Source organism: Molothrus ater, chromosome 2, assembly GCF_012460135.2.
Source record: "Molothrus ater isolate BHLD 08-10-18 breed brown headed cowbird chromosome 2, BPBGC_Mater_1.1, whole genome shotgun sequence".
In the NCBI taxonomy this organism is placed as follows: Eukaryota; Metazoa; Chordata; class Aves; order Passeriformes; family Icteridae; genus Molothrus; species Molothrus ater.
Window position 1 is genome coordinate 3,446,855 of NC_050479.2, and position 25,456 is coordinate 3,472,310.

The window sequence follows — 25,456 nt, forward strand, 5'->3', positions numbered from 1 at the left end:
CACCTGCCCGGAATGAATTTCAAAATGTTGTGTAAACAGAGATATTCTTATTCACTGACCACAAAGAGAGTCACTGCTGTGCTTTTTGTGAGGCTGTGTCTATGCACTGAACATGCAGTAAGAGGGATCCATGGGTGAAATGATGGCAGTCACTACCAGAAGGAATCAAGTGATTAGAAATGACTCTGTTCTCACTTTCAGTGCCACAAGTTTTGCCACTGCCCAGCACTTGGCTTGCACAGCTCCACAGACAAAAATCAGTGAGGGGAAAAAGAGAAGTGGGAGTTTGCTCTGGGAGGTGAGGGATTAATCACAGAATATCCTGAGTTGGAAGGGACCCACAAGGAATATCCAAGTCCAGCTCCTGGCCCTGCATGGATACCCCACCAAGCCCAGCCTGGGCATCCCTGGCAGCGCTGGCCAAAGGCTCCTGGAGCTGTGGCAGCCTCGGGGCCGTGCCCATTCCCTGGGCAGCCTGGGCAGTGCCAGCACCCTCTGGGCAAGAACCTTGCCCTAAAATCCAACCTAAACCCCTCCTGGCCCAGCTCCAGCCAGGATCCTGTCCTGGTCCCTCTCCCACAGCTCAGAGCTGTCCCTCAGGAGGAGCTGCAGCCCCAGGGAGCTCTGCCCTCACTGTCCTCTGCTCCTGCTGACAGAGAATGAAGTCAGCTGAGAATAATAAAGAAGGCAAAAGAAAAGATAAAAGATGAACAAATTCTACGATGCCAAGGCTCAAGCCTTGACACACAGTGGAATATGTCAGCATGAAAAAAATAATCTTAAGTCACTGTTCCAAAAATATTCCCAGAGCTCACAGGGACAGTTCCCACTTAGAGAAGCACAAGAGCAGCAGTGACAGAGCTCTGAGCCACAAGCTCTCACACTCTGTGCTGTGAACATCATTATCTACACACCTAGGGCTAAGGCAAAGTTTTTAAACAGCTGTCACACCTTATCTAAGTGCCAGCACACAACTTTAACAGCCACAGAACAACGATGCCAAACTCCTCTACTTTTTGGTGAGGGGGGAAGAAAAAAGGGGCCCACAGCCAGCAAGATGAATTCCTGCCCTCACTGCACTGAAGGGCACATCACAGTGATTAGTGAGCTGACCAGGAGAATCACAAGCTTGTGCACAAGCAAAGTAATTCTTAAATGAAACCAGCAGGGAATAAAAGAAAAAGCTCTGCTGCTAAAGGAAGCTCAGACATACTTTTTTGAACCCAGTCATCCAAGTGCAATTATTAAGCTCTGTTGTTTCTGAATACACTTGGCCTTAAAATATTAACATGTGCTTTTTGTTTTATGCCTCAGACTGCATGAAATGAATTAAATACACCCAAAATGGTATGAGCAATCTCTCAAACACTAGCTAATTTAACAACTAATCTTCTGCTTTAGTATGAAAGGTAAAGATTTAGGTTTTTCAATCATATGAGGCATCATCCTACAGTTCATGTGTTAGGCATCTCTCCTGTCCACTGGCAACATTATTTGAGGCAGGCCTGCAAAATTTTCACTTAATTAAAAAAAACCCAACAAGCAGATGCATAACCACTTCAAATTTTTATATTTTATGCAGCTGGGAGTTCACCTGACTTTTTTGAGAGTTATGAAGGTGAAACTTTAAGGGCAAAATGTAGCAATATCTGCTGCTGCTCAAACTTTGACACAGTATTTATTTTTTTTTTTCTGGGCAGTAATTAGCCATGTTGGTTTGCATGTGCTCAGAGTAATGACACACACACACAAATAACACTGCACTTTGTGACTCATGGCCATGCCTTCGCAGAAATTACCTTGGTCACACTCTGTGCACCAAACACCGTGGGGAGAACCCTCCAGTGGGGACAGGCAGCCGTGTTTTGTTTTTTAGCTGAACAATTTATTTCAGTGAACAATCTATGTCTGACTGAAAAGCCATCCAACACCCCCCCTTTCCCCCCCAAACCTGTATAAATATTTTGTTTCAGTCGAGTTTGAATGGCAGAGTAAATGAGTTTCATCCTTTGTTTCAACCATAACAGTGCCTTGTTTGAAGTTGCTATTTCAAGCTGGGAGAGCTGGGCCTTTATTTTTCAAAGATGTTATTTCCTGAGACCCTTCACTCTGTGAACTTACAGCCGGCCGCCACCACTGGAGCTTCATTGTTAATTGTCTTTTTTAGGGGCACAAATATACAGCCTTTCCTTTCAAATTCAGGATGGCTCTGTTTATTTATGCTGCTGAATGCAAACTCTCTTTGGAGGAGGCATCCCTGGTGCTGCAGGGATGCCAGGAGCACTGGGAGGACGTGCAGGGCTCTTCTGGACCATGAGAGCCCACCAGAAATTTTTGGGGCTCCCAGCAAAGGGCTGCTCCAGGAGAAGGGAGGAAGAGGAGGAGGAGGAGGAGGAGGAGGAGGAGAAGGAACACGTGCACCCCAAACCTCCTGAGGCAGAGGAGCTGAGCCAACATGCAGATGAGGGCCAGCACAGCACGAGAGGGATTTTCACTGCCCTGTGTGTCCCTCTGTGGCGCAAGAGGAATTCTGGAGGAGTAAGTCACAGCTGCTCCGAGCTGCAATGCAGCCCTGCCACATACCTGCCTCCTCACATTCCCCCTCCACGCTTCAAACCTCGGCATTTTTAGCATCTTATTCCCCCTCTTTGTTGTCCCCAGTGAGAAGATGGTGTGCAGACAGCAGTGAAGCATTTCCCTGACCATCAGCTGCTGCCCTTCTCTCCCTCCAAGGAGCTCAGCCCTGCAGCTGCTCAGATCAGAAATATGGGGCCAAATAATCCCCTTGGACAGCCATCCATTGCCAGGTACTTCAAAATAATCTAGCTGGTTCCTTTACTTAAATTCACTACAAGAAAGTAACTCTTGTGCTTATTTCTGAAGCACTGTTGCAGAGAAAGGCAGTAAAAAAAAACCAAACTAGAACTCACTTTCAGCATAGGTCCTCGTTCAAACAAAAAATTATGATTGAGAAGGACTGAAAAAAGTCTTACCTATGTAGATTACCACAGAAAAGACAACTTTGTAATGTTTTTTTCTTTATTCTTTACCAGTTTTCTTTCCTTTTCCCTTCCTAGCTACTTCACTCTTGAGCACCACAGCTAGTTTTCCCTCACTCCTACAAAAAAATAAAGCAAAAATATCAGAAAAAATATTTCAGAAGATTGCAGCTAGATGCTGATTCAATTATCCTTAAATTGATACCTAATTCCCTCTTTTGTCTCTGGCTCACAGAGTGCCAACACACACAGGAATAAAACCACAGAAAATTGTGAGGAGGATGGACAATTCCTAAAATAGAACCAAACACACAGGCACAAAACAAAAACCAAGCCAAACCTATTTTTTTCCTTTGACTCTCTAAGTTAACGATGTGACATTTTGAAAATGAGCTGTGCAGAGGGGACACAGAATTAAAGAGGAACTTGGACTGGAGAGGAAAGTTTCAGCTCTCTGCTCTGACATGCTGGGCTTGCTCTGGGTTTGGCCACTCCAGATCAGAGACTCCCCCAGATGAAGCTTTCACTCACACTGGGAATATTCATTCCCAAATATCGAATTGGCATTTTCCCTGCTGCCACTGTGCACCTCTGGAGGAGCCTGGCTCTCCCTTTGCTCCAACCTCCCATTAAGGAGTTGAAATTAGCAATGAGATTCCCCATTAGCCTGCTTTTCTCCAAACTAATGAAACCCAGCTCCCCCAGCCCCTCCTCATACATCATCCAGCCCACTAAGCACAAACCACTTCTAATGAAGTCTATTTCTACACTAACAATAAGTAAAATTTAATGAACTTAAATACTCTTACATAAGAAGAACTGCTCTAAAAATACAACCTTTCAATAGAGCAAAATATGGCCAGGTTAACAGTTTTGCTCTGGGTCCCAGAATGTTAATTTAGCAAGAAATAAATAACTCCCAGCCTTTCATCTTATCTTTCTGACAGATGTTTCCCCTATAAAAAGGGTGTCATAATTGTTTTTGTCAGTGTTATAATTAAAATTGCTATGCAGCTGACATACAGTTTTTAATGGTTTCCCCTAGGATTATAGCAGATGTTGCCTTATTAGATCAGGGTTCTCCTGGAGTAAGAAATGTCATTGGCATAATCAAGACACATCTTTAAGCCTCTCAAAGTAGACTGTCACAATTTTCCCAGTAACATTTGACCCTAAGGGATGAAATATATCCTGCTTTTCTAAGGAGAAAGTTTTCTGAGGAGTTTGAAAGAAACACTGAAAAAAAAAATCCAGTTTTTGCTACAGCCAGAAATAGCTGGAAGATACAGGAGGGAGCCCTGACAACTGCACCAGCAAGGCCAAAGAAACTGTGGCTTTTTAGTGGCAAAAATATTCACAGGCAAAGATAGAGGATCAGCTGAAATCTGGTGAGGAGCTGCAAAATAGCAGTTAGTGGGTTCTTATTATAAGAAAAGTTACAACCCTAGGACACAAGTGTTAATTTGAAATGGGACTTTAAATAAAGCAAGGTGTAACAGCAAGCTTGATTCTAAGTGCAGTCTGGATCCCTGGTGTTCACTGCAAATCCAGGGAAGTCAAGGGGGAAGCAAGAGGAAAGGGTGGCTCCAAAGGTCAGCCAGCTGGGAGGGGCACATGGGTCCCTGGTCTGAAGGCACACAAAGTGTTTAGTATCATAAAACAAATAAATAATATCATAAATAAATAATACCATAAACCAATCATTTGTAGGTGATTTGGCAAGAGAATCAGGCACGTTAGGTGGCTCCAAACTAAGAAAAGCCACCCAGACCTGCTTGTCCACAAAACCAGGGGGAACTCACTTGGACAAAATAAATTCAGCAGAAAGTAACTTTACATTTTGGTGTCACTGAGCTCCTTGCAACTTTCCAAGGGCCACCAATTTTTATTTTTTTTCTTCCCAAGGTGTGAGGAACGCCAACTCTGTTTCACAGGCTGCAGCGTCAGGCTCTGCGATTCGCAGGCTGCGGCTTTGCCGCGCCGCATCCCGTTTTATATTAAGAACTCCCCAAAATAATTGCGGAAGGTGCGACATGACATAATCCCTGAAGTTCCACAGCACCGAGTGTCGCAGTTTGCTGAGGAAAATCATAGAATCGGGGTGGAAAAGATCTCTTGAGAGCATCGAGTCCAACTTTTGACAGTGCACTAAACCATGGCACCGAGTGCTGAGCACCTCCAGGGATGGTGACTCCACCATCTAATGCCTTAATCAGCCTTTCTGTGAAGAAATTCATTCTTCAAGAAATTCATTCTTCAAGAAATAGTCCAAATAGACCATTTCCATTTGTAATTTTAGGGGTTAACCCTCCCAATCTCACCCATCTCGACCAGAGGCATTAATTAAAAAACAAGCATGGAAAACGTCCAGCATGAATTATCTCACGTATAACCGGGGAGGGGAGAGGAAACAAAATTTTGAAAAAACAACATCCGTCTGTCAGAACGACATAAAACACCTTTTTTCCCCCACTTTTCCTCCCCGAGCCGCTCTTGGCATCCCCGGCGCTGGCGGAGCGCGGCTGTGCCGGTACCAGCGACGACAACAAGCGGAGGGGCCGGGCTTGAGGGAGGCGGGTCCGGCCGCCTCCCCCCGCCCGCTGAAGAGCGCCTGCGAGGGCGGTCGGGCGGCACAGCGCGGAGCGGAGCCGGGAGGCAGCGGAACCACCGCGGAGCCAGCGCGGAACCAGCGCAGCATCACCGCGGGCCGCCCGCACCCGCGGCCCGGCCGGCAGCGCCCACGCACCGCGGGCACCCGCCTGCCTTGCCCGCCGCATCCCGCCCCTTCTGTGCCCCCCTACTTTGGCCGGGACTCTCCGCCGGGATCAGCGTTGCTGTTGCTGCTGTTGCTGTTGCTGCTGTTGTTGTTGTTGGCCGGCGCGGCCGCATCGAGGATATTTTGGCTCGCCCAGAGGCAGCGGCGCCTCGATCCTTTGGACGCCGCGTGTGGGGCTGGGGCCGCCGCCGGGGAGGGAGCGCAGGAGCGCCGGCATCGGGGGCCAGGTGAGGCGGGGGGACGGAGGGGGGAAAAGGAAAAAGGGTTCATGGGGGCTCCGGGAGCTCTCGTTGCTGGTGCTCCCGACCCGTGGGCGCCGCGGGTTCTCCCCGGGGATGGCGATCACAGCCCCGGACCCCCCGATCGGCCTCCCCCGGGGCCGTGAGGGGTTGAGGGGAGCGGCCATGGGCTCATCCCCCGGGGGATGCCGCGGCCCCGGCAGGAAGGGGTTAATGGGCAGCGCGCTCTGGATTTGGTTAGGAGTTTAAAGGGACTTAAAAAAAAAAAAAAAAGAGAGAAAACCGAAACGTTGGGCTGTGTGATCTGCCCACCGAAGTTTTTTATTCGTGGGCGAAGCGTGTGTCATGTGTGTGAGGAGTCGGGCTGGCTCCCGGCGGAGCTCGGGGGCTGTACGGGCCACGCCGTTCTCTCCTACACTCTTCTTTAGAAGGCTGTTTTTTTCCCCTGAAAGAATTGCCATTGAAAAGAAAAGCAACAACCAGCATCATATCCCCCCAGCCCGCTATCCCCCCTAAAAAAACTCCCCAAAAAATCAAGGAGGAGGAATAACACTGGGGAGACACCAGAGCCACCAGCGCGCTTCCCTTGTCCATGTGGATGCTGCCCAGCTGTGCCCAGCTGTGGGCAGGCACCTGGCTGCTGCTGAAAAGACGGCGATCAGAATTCAGGAGTATTAGTTAATAAGTGCCTGATCCTGTTGACCCTGTTCTGGTTCACCCACTCAGCTATGCGGGGGTGTTGAGGAAGGTGTCCTGCCAGTTAAACCAATTATAGCTGGCAAGTCGCAGTCATCAGCATTAGTGGAGGAGTTGGAGGTGAGGCCCAGTCACACCGTGTCGGGCCGTAGTGGCTTTTCTGAACTTAAAAAAAAAAACCCAGCAGCTTTCTAAGTCCAGCAGAAAGGCAGCTTTAACCCTCTGTGCCAATCCACGTTGCCTTTCTAGCTCTGTTTGTCTGTAAGGGTTTCGAATCTCAGGGCTGGAAATTTGTGCTGCAGATGGGGAGAGAGCTGATGTGGGATGCGCAGAGGGTCTAGAAATTCCTCTGCTTGAGATATCTCGGTTGCAGAACATGCTGAGGATCTCCATGTGTTTTTCAGCCAGAGCTCAGGGTCTCATTTTTCCAAAGCTTTCCTTCAGAACAAACCCAGCGTGGAGAAAAACGGGCTTGGGTTAATGAGCAATGCCGTGTAATCAACACTTGGTATAAGCCTTTTGTCTTAGGGCCCTAAACGTCTCCAAAGAAACAAACAAAAAAAAAAAGACAGGAAGGAGAGAATCCTTTTTAGTGGACGGGGAAGAGCCTAACAGGATTTGTGGAGAGGTCAGAATTGCCCACGAGTGCCAGGAATCTTATTTGTACTCCTAACCAGGGATCAGACATCAACTTACAGAATATACATAGAATATTTCCTCAAATACTCAAATCCCCAAGCCAGTTATCCCTGGCCACCAGAGCAGAATTCAAAGGCAAAACAAAGGGTGTTGGAAATTGCTATATACTTTTTAAAAAGCCCAGCCAAATGCAAGGATAAACAGTTGTTTAAACTGTGGCAAATTTAATGAACAGATTAGGATGCTTGCTGAGTGAGACTCACGCTGGGTGAAATTCTTTGCTGCTCAATGAGATGTGTAATTTAGATCAAATATTTGTACGTGCTGTTTGAGGTGAAAAACATCATTCAGTAGATTGCACTTTTTGAGTAACATTAATGAATATTCTTTTCAGTGTCAGTTGATTTATTTTGTTTCAATTAGAAGGCCCAGTCAAGTTGAAATAGGCCTTTCATGTTAAGGACTCTTACTATTTTTTTTAATTTTTTTTTTTTTAGTTTTATTTTTAAGTGATCAGCTATTTAAAAGGATGAAAGGCTTCCTTGTCTTTGGCTGTTGGATGTTTTTATTTTCCTCTCTGTTTATATGGACGGCTTTTGAATGTGTTGCCATTTTCAACAAGCTGGGCTTATTTTGTTAAGATCCTAATTTACGATTTTTTTCTGAATTTGAAAGTGATTTTTTTTCCTTGTGTCAACATGGTGAGTGATAGATTTGGCTTGTAGTAAGTGACCACATTTTTGTGGAAATCTTGATAGTGTCCTCTGTGATTTAAATACAAGTGCATGTTTTCAGGCAGTTGCTGTGGAGCAAGGGAATTCACCCAATGCTGTGAAAAAAAGGGAAGGAAAATTAAGAGTGTAGCTTGATAAGGTATCATTCACTGGTACCTGAACTGCAGCATCATGATAAACCTAAACAATGGCCATAAAACTGGCTTTATTCCTTATGTTTGATCTTTCCCATTGGATATGAATCTTATCACTCTTCTCCTTAAGTGATATACAGGAGAAAAGTCACACAGGCCTCACACAACTGTGTTCCTGGTAATAAAGGCAATATGATAAAGGTTTCACTTCGGTGGCATGAACATATTGATAGTGGTCCCATTATCAGCCCTTTAAAAAGGGTATTTTACTGCATAAACCCCTTTCAATTGAATCTTAAGCCCTCTAAAGCTTTATAAATGCTTTAATCCTGTGTTTAGAAAATGTACAAGATAATGTGGTTTGGAGTAAAGGAGTCAAGGCAGGAGGTTGGGGACCCTGGGAATTGGCTTCTCTGATTATTTATAAAGGGGTGAAGGTGTATCACAGTGTCACTCCTCTTCCTCTGAAAGCCAAAGTCTGAAGTGATACATGGCCTGTGAGAGGGCACAAAAATAACACAAAACTGATTACCTCAGATAATGGGTGAAAAGTTGGAGCATAGCCCAAAGAGACAGGTACTCAGGGGGCAAGGGGGTTTCTGTGGGCTTTGCAGGCAAACACAAATTCTGTGAAAGCTCTCCCAGCTGAAAAACAAGGTGAGAGCTGCCCTGTGTGCTTGGGATGTTGGAAAAGCTTTCCCTGCATCTCACTGCCAGAGCTGGATCTGGTAACATCTGGTAACATCTGCTTCCTCCTCCTTTGGCTGTGCATTTAATGGGACCCCTCTCCTTTTTCAGATGAGTGACTTTGGGCTCAGGAACATGGACCAAGTAGCTCCTGTGTCCAACATGTACAGAGGAATGCTCAAGGTGAGTACCCTGGAGCTGTCAGCTCCCAAGCCCAGCTGGGGCAGCTCCCAGCCAGTGCTCCTGTTGTGTTCCTGCAGTGCTAGAACAGGAACTGGACAAGCCAAGTGAGCACAGGTTTCATTGCTCCCCCCTAATCTTCTGCCAGAGTATTCCCACTGAGTTCCACAGAGATGTGAAAAGAAGGACTGAGATAGGAAGGTGCAAATCTTGAACCCTCAACCTTCTCCCCCAGCAAGGCTCCCTCTCTCCATTCCCTAAATTTAAAAGAGGTAGCAAGAACTGAGCTCAGATATGCTGGTGTTGGTGGAACTTCTGCCAAAATAAAGGTTAAAGGATGGACAGCAGGAGATCTTTAATTTGATCAGACTGGCAGAGGCCTGTCCTGATAGGACTGGTCAGGTTTGGTACCTTCCTGAACCTTGTTTGGATTAAAAGTAGGTTGTTCACTTCCAACTGTTATTAATGGAAGCCAAATACATTGTAATAACTCCAAAAATCATTACATTTATTTGATTTTAGGTAGACTGTGCCTGTTACCTTGTTTTGAAAGGAATTTACAAACTGAGGTCAGCAGACTATAAAGGTTCAGTCTGGAAGGGCTTTCCCCCTCCCCAAGTTGCTTTTTACACAGCATTGATCAATGCAAAGGTTAGGGAGACCCTTTCTGCTCTCAGTGGCTTTGAGGAATGGCCATGGTTTGAAGAATCAGTGAGGCTCTGGGATGTTCACTGCTCTGATGCTTTATGTCCCCTCTTAAGCTTTGTTTTTCTCCACAAAAAAATCCAGGAGATCCCCAACTTAACATCTGTGTGCTCTTAACACAGTGGTTACCCTAAGGAGTTTTTCAGTGTTCAGTTGTCATAGAATTAAGTCAGAGATTTGTGTTCTGCTCTGGTGTGGCTGTTCACATTCCATTTTATTTCGTTCTGCAACAATTACATGTATTGAAAAGCCAAACAAAGTAGTTGTGAAACTGATAGGACGAGCAGAATTCATCCTGCATTGTGTTTTTCCTCTTTTACTACTATTAAATGAAGAACATGCTTGCACATTAATTTTCTCCCTTTTGAAATATGAAACCAGCACGGTATGGATTTTACTCATTCACATGCCACAGCATTTTTTCCAGTGACTCAGGAGAAGGGTCATTTACACAAAATGCAGGAGTTTCCAGATTGTGTTGAAAGAACTTGCCCTTTCTTTTAGGTACTAGAGATGAGTCAGAGCTCTTATCTAGTAATGTATAAAGAATCTTTTACCAGCAGATTTGGTAGATGTTATTAACTTGTTTTATTCAGACATGAGCCTTTCCAAGGGCTGTCTTTGACTTAGGGAGTACCTCAAACAGAGCTCCACAATTTGTCCCTGCTGGCCAGGAGATTTTTATGTGAGAAGTTAGGGAATGAGAGGGAAAATTAATCCTAATTTGCTGTTCCAGGAACATAGTTTAGGTTGCATTTTGCATTGCACGTGAATACTGCTCTGAAAAATCCTTGCCTTGTCCTCAGCTAAATCCACTCCTTTGGCACAAACTGGCAAATCAGTGTTTGCCCAAACCAAATAAACATTTGCAAGTTGCCTTTGTCTCCAGCTCCTTGAAGGGCAGGAGCTGCCATGGGCCAGCTGTAGCTTTCCAGAGCAATGTTCTATCCTCAGGTGCTTGAAAAAAATCTCAGTGGCGACTTTTATCCATCTTTGCCTCATGAAGTTGCAGATAGGGTTTCCCTGTGACTAACAAGCAAGTTTCATAAGTTGTTTTTGAAGTTATTTCCTCCTCTGCTCACATTCCTTCTGCCCCCCAAAGACTAAAGTGGTTGAGGGGAATTTAGTAATTTCATACCAATATTTCTGGCATACACAGTTGGCTCAAGTCGAGTTTGAAAGGAGTTAGGTTTTCAAAATGTAACAATATTTCTTGAATGTCAGTAAAACCCACTTTTATCTGGAACATTTTTATCAGTCTTGTTTATCCTTTGCTATAAAATGAAAGCAGAAGTGTTTCACTGAGCATCTGAGCACTTGAAAGACTTCAAAATGTGGTTGCTGGCAAATCCAGTAAGGCAGAAGTGTAAAAGTTGCTGCAACATCCTTCCTCAAGTCCTGTAAAGCTGGCTGTGTAGCTCCAATTGATGTGGTTCAGATGAGTTTTATCCTTTAGAAGAAAAAAAACAAATTCCTAAATCTACTGTAGGTTTTGCACTGGCAGTTTTCCCATAATTTCCTGATCTGCCATCAAATCCTCATCGAGTGGATAATCAATTTAAAGGATTAAGGAAATGAAGATTGCTTTAAAATGTACCTGGAAATAAATATGTATTTATACAGACATGTGCATTGTCTATTGTTAAAAGCCTCAATTACAGGAAATAAACCTAAGAATATCTTGATTTGGCTGTACTGCAAGCTGCAGAACACCCCCCACCTCGAGGGCCCTTATCAGTGGGTTTTGTTCTCAGTGGGTTTTATTCACGTAGCAGAAGCTGTGCCCTCATTGTGGTTACATTTCAGAGCTGGCTCATTCAAGGTAGTGGTTGTGCATGATCTCCAAATCTAGGAAACCAAACCCAGACACTTCCTAGCAGAGGAGTTCACAGCTCTCCAGCAAAATGCTGACGTGGTTCTGTGTTTATTCTGTTCCTCTGCAGCGTCAGCCAGCGTTTGACACCTTTGACAGCTCCAACTCGCTTTTTGCTGGATATTTTTGCTCACTCAGTGAAGACCAAACGCTTCAGGAAGTGCCAACAGGATTTGACTCCACTTCTTATGGTAAATCTTCACTTTGCTCCTCAGTCCACTTGGTAGAGCAGAAATTTTTGGGGTCTAACTAACATTTCCTGGGTGGTTTAATACACAGACTTCTGTGTACGTGCTTGGTTTTATTCATGTGAGTTTCTTTGTGGATAGTTGTTGTTTTCTATACTGAAAGGAAATAGGAGCTGGGATGCAGTAGCCTAATAGACTGACTTTTCATGGAAGAAGCCACAGTAGGAGTTTAAGCAGAGCTAAGAGTTTAAAAATCTTTAAAAAGAGGGTTTTAATGTATTTAAATTTGCAACATCTCAACCATAATTAAAGTGCAAATATTCTGAAAGCTTTTCGATTCTCTGGTGTTAAATCCCAGTATGTTTTATTCCATACTTTAAAAAATAAGGTAGGGATGCTTTAAGATTTTTTTTTAATTATTTGTGTGTGTGTAGGTCAGTATCCCACCAAGAGTGCCTTACATATCCTTGCCAAAAATCCCTGACAAAATGTAGATATTTTACGTGATGCTGCTTTTATCTCCCCTTAGGGAAAGGAAAAAAAACTCAAGCCCTCAAACCCAGAAAACCACAGGTCCTTTGTTCTAGTGTGATTCTAATCAGTCACCTGCTCTGGTCAGCAAAGCAAGTGCTTGCAGATGTTAGGAAGGGTGTGGTAAAAGCAGAAGTTAAGCACAAGTGCAGCCTGTAGATAGTGTGGGAGAGCAAGAAGAGCTGCACAGCTCTGAACTGACTTGGAATCTGCCAGGAGTAACTGGGACAGTGGAAGGTGTCCTTGCCCATGGCAGGGGTGGCACTGGATGGGCTATAAGGTCCCTTCCAACCCAAACCATTCTGTGACATCTTTCTGTGATAAAGTGAGGCATCTTCTGGTAAAAATTGACCAATAAGAAGAGCTGAGTGGGAGCTGAATTTATCCCTAAAATAGGATCTTCTTGTAAATTTGAAAGTCGGTGAAGTAGATCAGTGGTTTTTACTGATATATAATGGTGCCAGCTTTGTGGTTGGATGCATTATTCACCCCCAGCTTGTTACCAGTCACACTTGTTTGGTCCAGATGATGGAATAATCCATTGCACCATGTGCCTGGGTGATGAGATGTGATAAGGTCTGAAATGCAGTGTTGAGTAGTGCAAGCTGGCTCTTCACAACCCTGCTGTCAGTTACTTAGCTCTCAAATTAAATAAAGATTGTCTGGAGTTGCAAAGAAGTCTCAGGCAAATTATAGGTGGTAAAATAGGAATAAGCAGTCTCATTTCCCTTAAAAAATAATCAAGTTTTCCTGCAACAAAGGCACTTTATGTAACTACTGAGAGTAAATAAGGATCTATGCATGGAAAGCTGCAAAGCTCTAATTAGTGATGCAATCTTATCAAACGGGTAGCACAGAGATTTTAGAGCATGGTGATCTCTTTTAAAACACCAACTTTTTAGCATGTTTTTGGTGGTTTTTTTTTTTTTAATTCTTCAAATAGTAAAAGCCAATCAGTCCTTTCAGTGCCCTGAAGTTAATGTGTCTTCTTCCTCCCCTCCACCCCTTTTCTTTTCTTGCAGAGTCGAACAACTGTGAATTGCCTCTGTTAACCCCGTGCAGCAAGGCTGTGATGAGTCAGGCCCTGAAAGATACTTTCAGTGGTTTCACAAAGGAACAGTGTCGGCTGGGTATCCCAAATAGTAAGTGTTTGCTATTTATAAGCTCTTTTTTTTTTTTTTTTTCCTTTTAATGCTAAGGAGGAGGCTGAATAGCTGCTCTTTGAAAAGGAAAGAATGATGTCAGTAGGAAATACAAGAATGGATCCTATGTGAATCTGGCACAGCTTGCCTTGGAGAGGCCAGACTTGCTGGTGTTAAAAATGGGTGCATGGAGAGCTCATGCTTTGGCAGCAGGAGAGAGTCAAGCAAGCTGAGGACATCTCTGGTTGCAAGTGAATGCAGAAAGAAAAGAGAGGACTGGGTTGTTTGTTTTTTTTTTAATAAATTCAAGAATACATTAATTCTGAATTCATTCAGGACTCAATAACTTGGCTAAACAATTTTAGGGTTTTTTTTTAATTCACTGTTTTCTAAGGAAGATCATTTGACAAGGGCCAGGAGTTATCTCTAAATGTTGGACCCTTCCTGTCTTGCAGATCCCTGGCTGTGGACTGAACAGCAAGTTTGCCAGTGGCTTTCATGGGCTACCAATGAGTTCAGCTTGGCAAATGTGAATTTCCATCAGTTTCTTATGAGTGGCCAAGACTTGTGCAACCTGGGCAAGGAGCGTTTCCTGGAACTGGCACCTGACTATGTTGGTGATATTCTGTGGGAACACCTGGAACAGATGATAAAAGGTAGTTAGAGAGCCAGAAAAAGCTTTTGGTTTAGGGCTCTCCTAACAGAAACAGAAATGGGACTCGATTTCAACACTGGTTTCACTATGAAGGGTTTTATTGCATATGAAAACTCAAAATGAACTTTAAAACTTGCTTAATAACAGCATTATCAGCACTGTCAGTACATCCTTGGTATGCCAAGCACAGATGCAGATGGCTGCAGACATTCTGTGTGCAGGCTGAGTACATCTGTGGGCAGGTTTTATTTGGGAAGATGATTGGAATAAGTGAGATTGGAGTACAGCCACTGTAAATACCCCATAAATAAAACAGTTAACCCCATAAATACAAGGTTAACCAACAGTTGGACCTTAAAGAACATTGCAATTGTTGTTTTTAAGTTTAATGGAAAAATTCAATTGGTAATGATGGTTTTAAAGGCTGTTGGAAGTTGGTTGGGGTTTTTTGATTTCTGTCATGAGAGAGAATGCAGTACAAATAGAGTGTGCCACTAAAATTTTTTTGAACGTACCAAAATACTCCCAAGAGTCAGGAGCTTTCCATGGCATACAGGTTGGATCTTTAAAACTATAAACTCAAATTTTCTCCTTTTCTCCTGTCCCCAGACAGCCAAGAGAAAACACAGGATCAGTATGTGGAGAACTCTCACCTCACCTCAGTTCCTCACTGGGTCAATAATAATTCCTTAAGTAAGTATTTTTAAAAATTCGTATTTTTGCATCTCTCAGTTTATTCTGAGCATGTCACAGATTCAGGGTAGAAACAAAAAGCACCAGAATAGTTACTGTGCTTGAGGAGAACATTTGACTTCAGCTGCTCCAGCCTTCTTTCCTTGTATTGTTCAATTGTCACCTAATTTATATCGGAAATCGTTTGAAGAGCAAAGGCTTTGGGAAAATGAAATTTCCTCTTGCTATGCCAAGCCCTCCATCTGTGGAGCACAATAACCACTCCCATCTCTAGCAAACAGGCAAAAACTGAGAAGCATCAAGAATTCTGTTCAGGCCTTTTTAAAGGCTCTGGGAGTGTGCTAGAGCTGTTGGGAGTGTGTGGGATGCAGTGCTGGCTCCCTCGGATTGTTTGATTGATGGTGTGTTTTATTCTGCCACAGTCAGGCTTCAGCTCAGCCTGATTACACCACTTAATGGGCGAGAGCCTTGCTCAAAACCACTTAAAACTTCCCCAATTTTTTTTCTGTAGTTTCCTTGAAGAATGAACAATGGGCATTTGTGGCTGGCAAGTTAGAGAGGGGGATTTGCAGAATCTGATTTGGTGTATTTAGTGTATTAGTTTGTTTAAGCGTCTCCAGGGGAAAAATCATCTAATTCTTTGGTTTCTTTTTTCAGCTGTTAACGTAGATCAGAATTCCTATGGAATGCAGATGCCTGGATACCCTAAACCCCTCAGTTATCCCAAACCCAGTCTCCTGACTGACGTCTGTCAGACTTCCACGGCACCGAATCTCCTCAACCCAGAACAAGACTTCCCATTGTTCCCTAAAACCCAAGCAGATGCTGTTGGTGTGAACTACTGTGCAGTAAACCAAGATTTCCCAAGGAACAATCTCAATTTGCTGATGGATAACTCTGGTGAGTCATTATCTGCATGATAACCACAGGGGCCAAGGCCATGATCTGAATGCCTCTTCCTCCTTTGCATGATTTATATGGATAGGCTGGATTGAGGGAAAGAAACCATCAACACTGTCTTTTATTTATTTTAATTTTTCTATATTTTTATTTATATATATATATATTTCATTTTATTTTTATAGATATTTTTATTTTATGTATTTATATATTTATATATTTATTTTATATTTATTCTTATATTATATATTTTATATATAATATTTATTTATATATTAATATAAATATATAATTATATATATAAATATATATTTATTTTATATTTATTCTTATATTTGTATTTTATTTATTGTGTTTTATGTGATGAAGGCAAGCTGAGAGAGCATGAATCCAGTGACAGTGGTGCTGAGAGCTATGAGAGCTCAGATTCCATGCTGCAGTCCTGGAACAGCCAGTCCTCCCTGGTGGATTTGCAGCGTGTGCCATCCTATGAGAGCTTTGAGGATGACTGCAGCCAGTCCCTGTGCCTGAGCAAACCTACCATGTCCTTCAAAGACTACATTCAAGAGAGGAGTGATCCTGTGGAGCAAGGGAAACCAGTTATACCAGCAGCCATCCTGGCTGGCTTTACTGGTGAGTGGTGAGGCAAAATGGTCACTCCTATTTTTAATGTAACATCAGTGTTCCCTCCAAGTGTGTGCCATGGGAGGTACAGACCACTAGTCACAAATAATTTCGATTCTTAATGTTACTAAACAAAGTCTTGGGGATTATCCACCCAAAGCAAGAACAGGCAGGCATGTCAGATCAAGTAAAAGTCAAATGGACTTTTTGATCTGTTTGAAAAAGTGGGGAGCTTGGACAAAAGCTCCCAGATTTGGAAATTCCCACAGGTGTTGTTAAGCCTTGTTGCTGTAGTCCTTGCTGAAATTGGTTTTTTCCTGTAGGATGTTTGCCAAGCCAAAGACTTCAGGACAAGCCCTGGAGCTCAAAATGCAGCTGTTTGGGAGGTGGGAGTGAGGGTTAAAGGATCCATATGAGAGGGAAAGCCAGAACTTTGTCAAATCTTTTGTTTCCATGAAAAACATGACTTCATTTTCCCATGGGTAATAGCAGGTTTGTGCTATAGAGTAAAACCTTAGGTTTCTTTCTGATCCATAAAAAAGATAAATCAGATTAATTACCAGGACTATGATACAAGTCTGGTCACATACATTGCTTGTGGTTAGAGCTGGCAGAGGTATTAATTTGTGGTTTTTCTGTCTCCTCTTTCCCAACAGGCAGTGGACCTATCCAGCTGTGGCAATTCCTTCTGGAGTTACTGACTGACAAGTCCTGTCAGTCATTCATTAGCTGGACAGGAGATGGATGGGAATTTAAACTTGCTGACCCAGATGAGGTATGTGGCTAATTGGGGTGAAAACAAAGATACTGGGGTCTGATCTGACCTCTGTGGGCCCAGTCTTGGATATAATGTGTATTTAGCTGCACATCAAAGATGGTAGTGCTTCTTTTGAAGTATTTTGGGAACTTCATTCATTAAAAGTGATGCATTTTCATGTTCTGATACCGTTTCCAGTAGGAAAATTATTGTATTAAGAGATGGCATAAAAAGTCCAGTGAAACTTTTAGATTAAAAAAAAAAAGATAGAAGATGGGAGAGGAATCATGAACTCCAAGGGACTTCATAGCATTGAACTTCTAGTAAAGAGTTGTCCCCTGCTGCCTGATAGCTAATCAGTGGTAAAACAGTGGTTTTTTGAGAGAGCAGATTGTGTCAGAGCTCCAGGAGTGTTTGGGCAAAACTCTCAGGCACAGGATGGGATTGTTGGGGTGTCAGTGCAGGGACAGGAGCTGGGTTTGGATCCCTGGGGGTCCCTTCCAGCTCAGGGTGTTCTCTGATTCCTGGGCTCGTCCTGTGCAGGGTCAGGAGCTGCACTGGTGGTGGAGTCACTGTCCCTGGGGGTGTTTAAGGATTAAAGACTGGATGTGGCACTCAGTGCCATGGTCTGGATACCAAGGTGGTGTTGGGTCATAGCTTGGGCTTGATCTCAAAGGTCTTTCCCAGCCTGGTTGATTCTGTGACTCCTCTCAGCTCAGGATATTCTGTGTTTCTCGGGGTGGTCCAGTGCAGGGCCAGGGATTAGACTCTGGTCCCTGTGGGACACTGCCAGCTTGGGATATTCTGTGATTTCTGCCTAAACCTGACCTCCTTTAGCATGTTTTGGCTCATCCCCTACAAACTGGTGTCTGTCACAGTGAGGATGGCTGTGACAAACCTCTCAGGTTCTCTGACTTCAGGGCAAGGCTGGCAAAAATGAGAAGGAGCGGGTTCCAATGGAGTTGTCCAAAAGAAAATTTATTAAAGGGTGAAAACAACAAATGTGGAGCACAGAATGAGGGGCGGGATCCTCAGACCTGAGATAAAGGGGAAGCAACAATATATACAGTTGGGGTAGAACATTCTAGAACAATAACCATAGAGGGGAAGCAAGGGGAGCAGAAATCTGGACAAAAACCAATAGGGCAGTGGAACATGGACAACTTAGCATAACAACACCAAAGGCTTATGGGGGAACTCTCAAGCTCACCCTAAGTTAAACAAATGATTCCCAGGGCTTGAAACTCAAGCCTGGGTGTTTTGGAGAAAAATCTGCCTGACTCTGGGCCAACTTCCACTTTGCTGTCAGCCACCTTCTCCTGGAGCTGCTCTTGAGGTCTCTTGTGGGATCAGTCACCAACTCCTCTCTTGCGAGGCTGGGCCACCCAAAACAAATAAAACGCTCTGACTGAGAAAGGGTTTCTTTAATCAGCCACTAAGAAGAAGAAGAAAAGATGAACAAATTTTCAATGAGTTTTTCTTTCTGGCAGGTGGCACGGCGCTGGGGGAGGAGGAAGAACAAGCCCAAGATGAACTACGAGAAGCTGAGCCGGGGCCTGCGCTACTACTACGACAAGAACATCATCCACAAGACGTCGGGCAAGCGCTACGTGTACCGCTTCGTGTGCGACCTGCACAACCTGCTGGGCTACGCCCCCGAGGAGCTGCACGCCATGCTGGGCGTGCAGCCCGACACCGAGGACTGATCCCAGAGCCTGGCAGTGGATCTGGAGTCACCAGCGGCGGGGACAATGGCCGGGAGCCACGGCAGCCAGGCCCGCCGCGCTCGGGGGAGGCAGAGCGGGAGCTTCATCCATTGTGGGAGGGGAGCGGCCGGTGGGGCTCTGGGGAGTGGGCACAGCCCTGGATGCTCCTGGGGGCAGCGTTTCAGCTGCCTGCCCTGCCCCACGCGGCGCTTTGACACTGCCCTGGAAGGATGGGTTGGCTGTGGAACCAAAGGTTGGCTGTGAGAAACCCAGCAGAGCTCTGGCTGGGATGTTTTTGAAACACCGCCGTCCTCATGCAGTTTATTTAAAAACAAACACAAACTAATTTATTTGAAATGAGCAGTAAGGAGAACCGGTAAAGTTTTGTTTTAAAGCACGTTTTGTTATTGTTATTATTATTGTTACTACTCCAGAAGTTTGCTGCATAGGTACATAAACACTCTCGTGTGCAAAACCAGATGTAGCAACTGTTAACAGAAAAAAACCCCACCCTTTAAAAGAAGGGAAGGAAAATCATACCATTTCAATATTCAGTTTGTATATATTCTGTGATTCCTTTGGAAACTCTGATGTTCCTATTTAACAGATACTGTATAGTGTAAATTAAACTAATTGTATGTGTGCTTTGAAATAGGATGAATGTAAACTTATCAAATGTGGGGAGGGGGGGGGTTTCATGTTTGTCTAGGATATACAACCTTCTGCAAATATTTAATTGGCCTGAGAGACAGCAGAAGTTCTATGCTCAGTGTGCATGCATTGGGGGGGGCAGGGAGGGAGGTTCAGGCTCAGGATTTTGCCAGGACTGAAGCTGGCAATTCTTTGTGCATTTTGGCATTTTTACAGGAAACTAATGTTGTATTCTGGGACATAAAAGGGCCTGTTTGTGGTTTCTTCTGTAACTGAAAAATAAAAATATTAATATGGGTAAAATTACCTTTTTTTCTTTATAAATGGCATATGTTTTTCAACTTCTATGCATGTACTTTTAAAAAAAATTTATATACAAGCCTTATTTTTTCAGTTCACTTGTCTCTTCCTGCAGTTTATTCTGTATGATTAAAATATGAATTCTATTTTTGGAAATAACTGTGACTCCTTTTCAAAGATCAGGAGGGTTTTATGTAGCAGCTATTTTTACTGCAAAAAAAAAAAAAAAAAAAGAAAAAATCACTGGAAAAACGTACTTTGTAAGAAAGCTTTATTTTTTATCTGAGCTTGATGTACAGTTAAATGTGTTGTACAGTGTGAGAGGTTTAAAAATATGACTCTTCATTAAAACCTCTTGAAAAGAAAACTTTGTGTGTGCTTTTTGATCTGGAAAGTTTCAGAGTCCCTTCTTTGTTTGTTTGTTGGTTCAATCCTTGTCCACCCTTCACACCACCCTCAACAACTGCAGGATGAAAAAACTAACCCAAAAAGAAAATAACCAGCCAGGCTTGGGGCTTATTGGAGAAAATACTGCAAGAATGTGGAGGCTGGTCTGGAGCTGAGCTGGATGGATGCAACCACTCTCTCTGGATAGAAATTCGAGTTAACACCTTTGTGTTGTGCCTCTGAAAGAAAACTGGCAGCCCTGTGGTGTGAAAGAGGTGGGGGAAGATAGGGAAAAACACAGGTGGGAAGACAACTTTAGCTTGAACTGTTCCTATCCTGTGCAAAGGAACCCTGCTGTCTGCATCATCCTCTTCTTCATCCCTCCACCTTCCAGACAAGAAACACTGCCACACTTATAAAAAGTGAAAAATATAGATGTTAAATAATGCTGGCCCTAAGCCTCTTGATCTTTCTACCAAATTGTGTCTTGCTGTTGCTTTTGATGTAGTCACCCTGTGAAAAACCATGGGCTTGGGGTTTTTTTGGGAATGTGCCTTTCTAAATGGGAGGAGTTGAGAGGGTAGGCCCCTGGTCAGCCCTAAACAGCTGCAAACTTATTTTTCCTTGTCCTTCAGCCTCAGTTGTCCTTGTCCCTGGAAAAAGGAAATGAAAAAAAGAATAAAGGAATTTTAAAAAGAATAAAAGGAATAAAAAAGGAAAATAATCATAGAATGGTTTGGGTTGGAAGGGACCTTAAAGATCATCCCCTTCCAGCCCCTTGTTGTGGACAGGGGTAGTGCCACGTGTGGTCCTGATCCTGAGGGAATTATTTATTTTGTGTGAAAATAAAGTATGGGCTGTCAGGGTGAATGTGAGATTTATTTTTTTCCCCTTTCTCACACCATGGCTGCAGAGCACTAATTTTCTTCTCAACCTGGTCAAGTCCCATTTGCAGCCTTTTTTTTTCTCTGAACATGGAATTATTTCTTTATTTAGACTGAAACCATGGTTGTCTCTTGCGTGGGTGATTGTTGAAGACCCCAAATTAGAGGCTAAAGGAAAGTTGTTTATTTTCCTCCCCCAGCAGAAAAAAGAAATTTCATGGTAGTAGAAGCATCCTGGTCCATGCAACCCACACTAGGGTGTTTGGCAGAAGCAAAAATGTTCCAGCAAAAACATTGGAAGGGGCTGCCCAGGGGGGTGGTGGGGTCCCCATCCCTGGAGCTGGCACTGAGTGCTCTGGGCTGGGGACAAGGTGCCCATGGGGCACAGCTGGGACTCGATGGTTTTGGAGATCTTTTCCAACCTCAGTGGTTCTGTGTGATCCATCCCATGAAAACCTGCTCTGCTGCACTGGATTGGGTCCACACAGGGGTTCAAGCTGTAGCCCAGGGTGACCCAGCAGACAATCATTAAAGGATATTTTGTCCCAGCACACACAGAAAGCCCTGCTCTGTGTTCTCAGCCACCCAGCATCAAAGAGGCTGTTGAAAGCAGTGTGGCTGAATTCTTCACCTTCTTCAGGACATGCCTCCCTGTGCTCCCAGCTGCCAGCTTTCCTCATGAGACTGCAATCAAAATAAAGTCCTGCAGTTGGCACCTACCCATGGCTGGCATATCACCTCTAATAACAGAGTTTGACTTCAAAGCCTTTGCTTTTTTTTTTTTTTTTTAATTAAAAACAAAACAAAACAAAAAAAAAAAAAAAAAAGAGAAAAAAGTAGAATTCCATCCCAAGTAAAACACCACTTGTGGGTTGGGAAATCTCTGAGCTACAAATGCTCAGTGTCCAGGGGACTTTTCTGGGAAACATCTGTCAGCTCCTCATTCTCACACTCACCCTAGGTCTGAGCTGTGTGCCACAGCAGGTACAGGTGAGGAGTGAGGATGGGGCAGATGATGGATCCCTTATCCCAGTGCTTTATCCTTTATCTGGAGGCAGGAGGATTGAGCAAACCTGGCCACTCCCTGCTGGTGGCTCCCCAAGTGAAGCCCCATCCCCTCACAGTGCTCAGCCTCTTGGAAGGGACACCCTGCCTGTTTCTTTTCCTTTCTAACTTTGGGATTTCTCACCTTGGCCAGCCTAAAAGGAAGGAGCCCCTTGGCCACTCTCTGCTGATTTGTCCTCAAGCACTGGAGGCCAGCACCTCACCCAGGCTCTGAGGTGAGGGCACACCAGTGTTGTGCTCAGCAGAAAAACAAAGCTGTTTTAGCTGTACCCTGATGCTTTTTTGCCTTTTTGGCAGTGCCTGCACCCTGAGCTGATGATTTCAGAGAGTTGTCAGCAATCCATTTCCTGGTAGCTACCATTTCCAAGTTTAGCATCACATACACTCAGCTTAGGTTATTTTTCCTTGGGTGGATTTCTTTAAATCAACCTACACTGATGCTCACCTGCCACCTTTTTGTGTGCTGTGAGGTCCTCCTGGAGTTCCTCACCAGCACTCTGGCATTTGGCTACTGAAACTACTCAGCATTATCTGCAAACCTGGAGGTTTCTCAGCCCTGAATTTCTGGCCCTGCTGATTGTTAATGCCAAGGACCAAAGGGATGGATATTCAGCCCTTCTGGTTTTAGTTCCCATCTCCTCCATGGTTCTTTTGGTGCCCTTTCCAAGGATGACCCAAATTTCAGGGTAAAGAATTGCCAGACCTTGGCCATGTGATGGATACAGGACTTTGCTCTTCTCCTGTTTTTTAGTTCCATCTCTTCCATGGCTCTTTTGATGCCCTTTCCAAGGATGACCCAAATTTTGACAGGGGTCAAGAATTGCCAGACCTTGGCCATGTGACGGTTGCAGGATTTTGCCCTTCTTCTATTTCTAGTTCCATCTCTTCCATGGCTCTTTCGATGCCCTTTCCAAGGATGACCCAAATTTTGACAGGGTCAAGAATTGCCAGACCTTGGCCATGTGATGGATGCAGGATTTTGCTCTTCTTCTGTTTCTAGTTCCCATCACTTGGCCATGTGACGGTTGCAGGATTTTGCCCTTCTTCTATTTCTAGTTCCCATCTCTTCCATGGCTCTTTTGATGCCCTTTCCAAGCCTGACCCAAATTTTGATGGGGTAAAGAATTGCCAGACCTTGGCCATGTGAGTTTATCTTGTGTCTCATGTTTCTCTTTGTTTCTCTGTGTGAAGGGGAGCACAAGTTGAACCCCCTGTGTTCCCAGCACCATGTGACTGCAGCGATGTTCATATGCCAGACACATGAATGCTCAAAAGGCTAAAGAGGGAATAAAAGGTGTCCCTGTAAAGCCAGAAGAATGAAAAAGTCACCCTGGGGCTCACAGCCTTTGGGAAAGGTAGCCAGGAACTCATGTCCAATGTTTGCCATGTGATGTGCCCTCTGCAGCCACACAATCAGTGAGGTTATTAAAAATAAATAAGATATGCTGGTCAGTAACAGCTTAATTTGCTCCGTGCAAATTGAGATTTTCAAGTGATAAGCTTTTGGGTATGAATAAAGGAGTTATTAAGTAATTCTGTGCTTTGGGGAAGAAGCATCAGAGCTTGACATTTTTTTTCCTTCTGTCTCTAGCTCTCTTGGCATTTACAACGAGGTGAATGATGAACTCAACAAAATATGAGTAGCAAGCATAACAAATGTAATGAAACCTCTGCACACGCAAGATGTGGGAGTGTTGGAAGATATTTTTCCCAGCTGCTGTGTTGATAACTAGAAAAATTGTCCAAAATCCCATATATAGAATGTTTACCATGGTTTTCTGCATCATGACCTAAAATGAGAGAGCAAATGCAAAAGTCCTCATACAATTCTTCTAAATCCTGCATACCCAAAACCTATTTGTTCTTTATTGTCTTTCACTATGAGCAGAGCCAGAAGGGAAAATGGGTTTGTCTGTGCATTCCTTGGGCTGTGGAGAGAAATCCAGAGCTCAGAGGGAGGTGGGTAAGCTGAGCCAAAATCCTGTGGTTTGGGAATGGAGATCCCACCACGAGTGTGTGTGGGGCTGGCTCACCCCTGGGCTTCCCTCCCAGGGGCCAAAGGCAACACACAGAGAGGTAAAACCTGCAATCCCTCTGGAAAGCTGGGGCCATGTCCTTCCTTCTGGAAAAGCAGGGTTGGACTCACCATCCTGAGGCCAAGGGGGCAGTGATGGAGCAACAGCTCCTGACCCTCTCCATGTGCAACTCACCTGCATGGTTTGGGGTGGGATTGCTCTGCCACAGGAGGGTTTCCAGAGCCCTTCTCCCACCTTTACCATCTGAGTGAAGTGCAGAAAGGAAGGAAAGTGTTTCCCATGGAATAGTTGCAGGTTAAAAGTCCGGTGCAGTGAGCATAATTCCCCTTCTTCTTCATCTGGATGTTTGAGCCTGGGACATGGAAGGTGCCCATGCAGGGGTTGGAACTGGATGAGCTTTAAGGTCTCTTCACACCCAAATAATTCTATGATTCTTAAGCTAAGTAAACCCATTCCTGCTTGGCTGCCTGTCTTTGGCCTGCTGTATCTTGAATCCAACTTCATTTCTTTGTCTAACTTTTTACTTTTTTTCCCCTGACAGAAGGCAAAGAACAATCCAGCAGATGCAGTTCTCCCATTTAGCTTCCTGCCATTCACAGGCAGCTCTCCTTCTCTTGCAGGGTGCTTTTGTAATTTTGCCCTGTGGAAGAAGAGGAGCTCTTCCAAGAGAAATATCATTCCTCCCACATGCCTCTGAACAGACCTGTTTGTTTGTTTTCCCCATCCTGAGTGCCAGCCCTGGGAGATGCCAGGAACACACATCTTGCTGAAGCCAGGAGTGAGTCCCAAATCCCCTTCTCCCACACTGCCCAGTCCTCCCTGGAGCCACTGCTGAGCTGAGCCAGCAGGGACATCTCTGCCTAAGGATGGTTTGGAACAGTTCCCCCAGTGTCCTGTGCACAACACTCCTTTTCTTCCTCATCAGGGCTCTATGCCTGCTGGCATCTCAATTTTTTTTTCTTTCCTTTTTTTAAACACATACAACCATTGTTGTTTATGTAGGGAAAATTCCACTTTCTCCTCAAGGGGCTTTGTCAGGTTCCAAAGGCTTGGGGTGTATCTTTCCCACAGGCAGTGCCTTCCAGAATTCACAGACCTCTCCTCTTTTTGTGCACATGAACACTTTTCATTCCCTGTTTTTAAGCAATCTCTCAGCTAAGCCCAGTGCTGAGATTGAGTCCCCATCCCACGACTGTGACAGGGAAGGAGATTCCTGCTGGTGAGGAGTGGACAGTGAGGCTGGTCCCTGTTTCCCTTCCCTCACTTGAGTATCTC

At 44.4% G+C, this 25,456-nt stretch overlaps 1 protein-coding gene across 1 annotated transcript; it reads left to right on the top strand.

Annotated features, from left to right (window-relative positions):
- The first annotated feature begins 5,917 nt into the window (after window positions 1–5,917).
- ETS2 (ETS proto-oncogene 2, transcription factor) lies at window positions 5,918–20,176 on the top strand. Its single transcript, XM_036390815.2, has 10 exons — window positions 5,918–6,002; window positions 9,016–9,087; window positions 11,733–11,853; window positions 13,404–13,523; window positions 13,979–14,179; window positions 14,788–14,871; window positions 15,529–15,771; window positions 16,141–16,404; window positions 17,052–17,170; window positions 18,643–20,176. Exons 2-10 carry the CDS (start codon window positions 9,016–9,018, stop codon window positions 18,856–18,858), a joined length of 1,440 nt encoding a protein of 479 aa, XP_036246708.1. The 5' UTR covers window positions 5,918–6,002; the 3' UTR covers window positions 18,859–20,176.
- The last annotated feature ends 5,280 nt before the right edge of the window (window positions 20,177–25,456 follow it).

Bases quoted from the DNA above. Each gene is read 5' to 3' on its own strand.
- ETS2 (XM_036390815.2), top strand. From the start codon at position 9,016: ATGAGTGACTTTGGGCTCAGGAACATGGACCAAGTAGCTCCTGTGTCC. The intron at 9,088-11,732 runs GTGAGTACCCTG...GTTCCTCTGCAG, and splicing joins TGTACAGAGGAATGCTCAAG to CGTCAGCCAGCGTTTGACAC. The intron at 11,854-13,403 runs GTAAATCTTCAC...CTTTTCTTGCAG, and splicing joins ATTTGACTCCACTTCTTATG to AGTCGAACAACTGTGAATTG.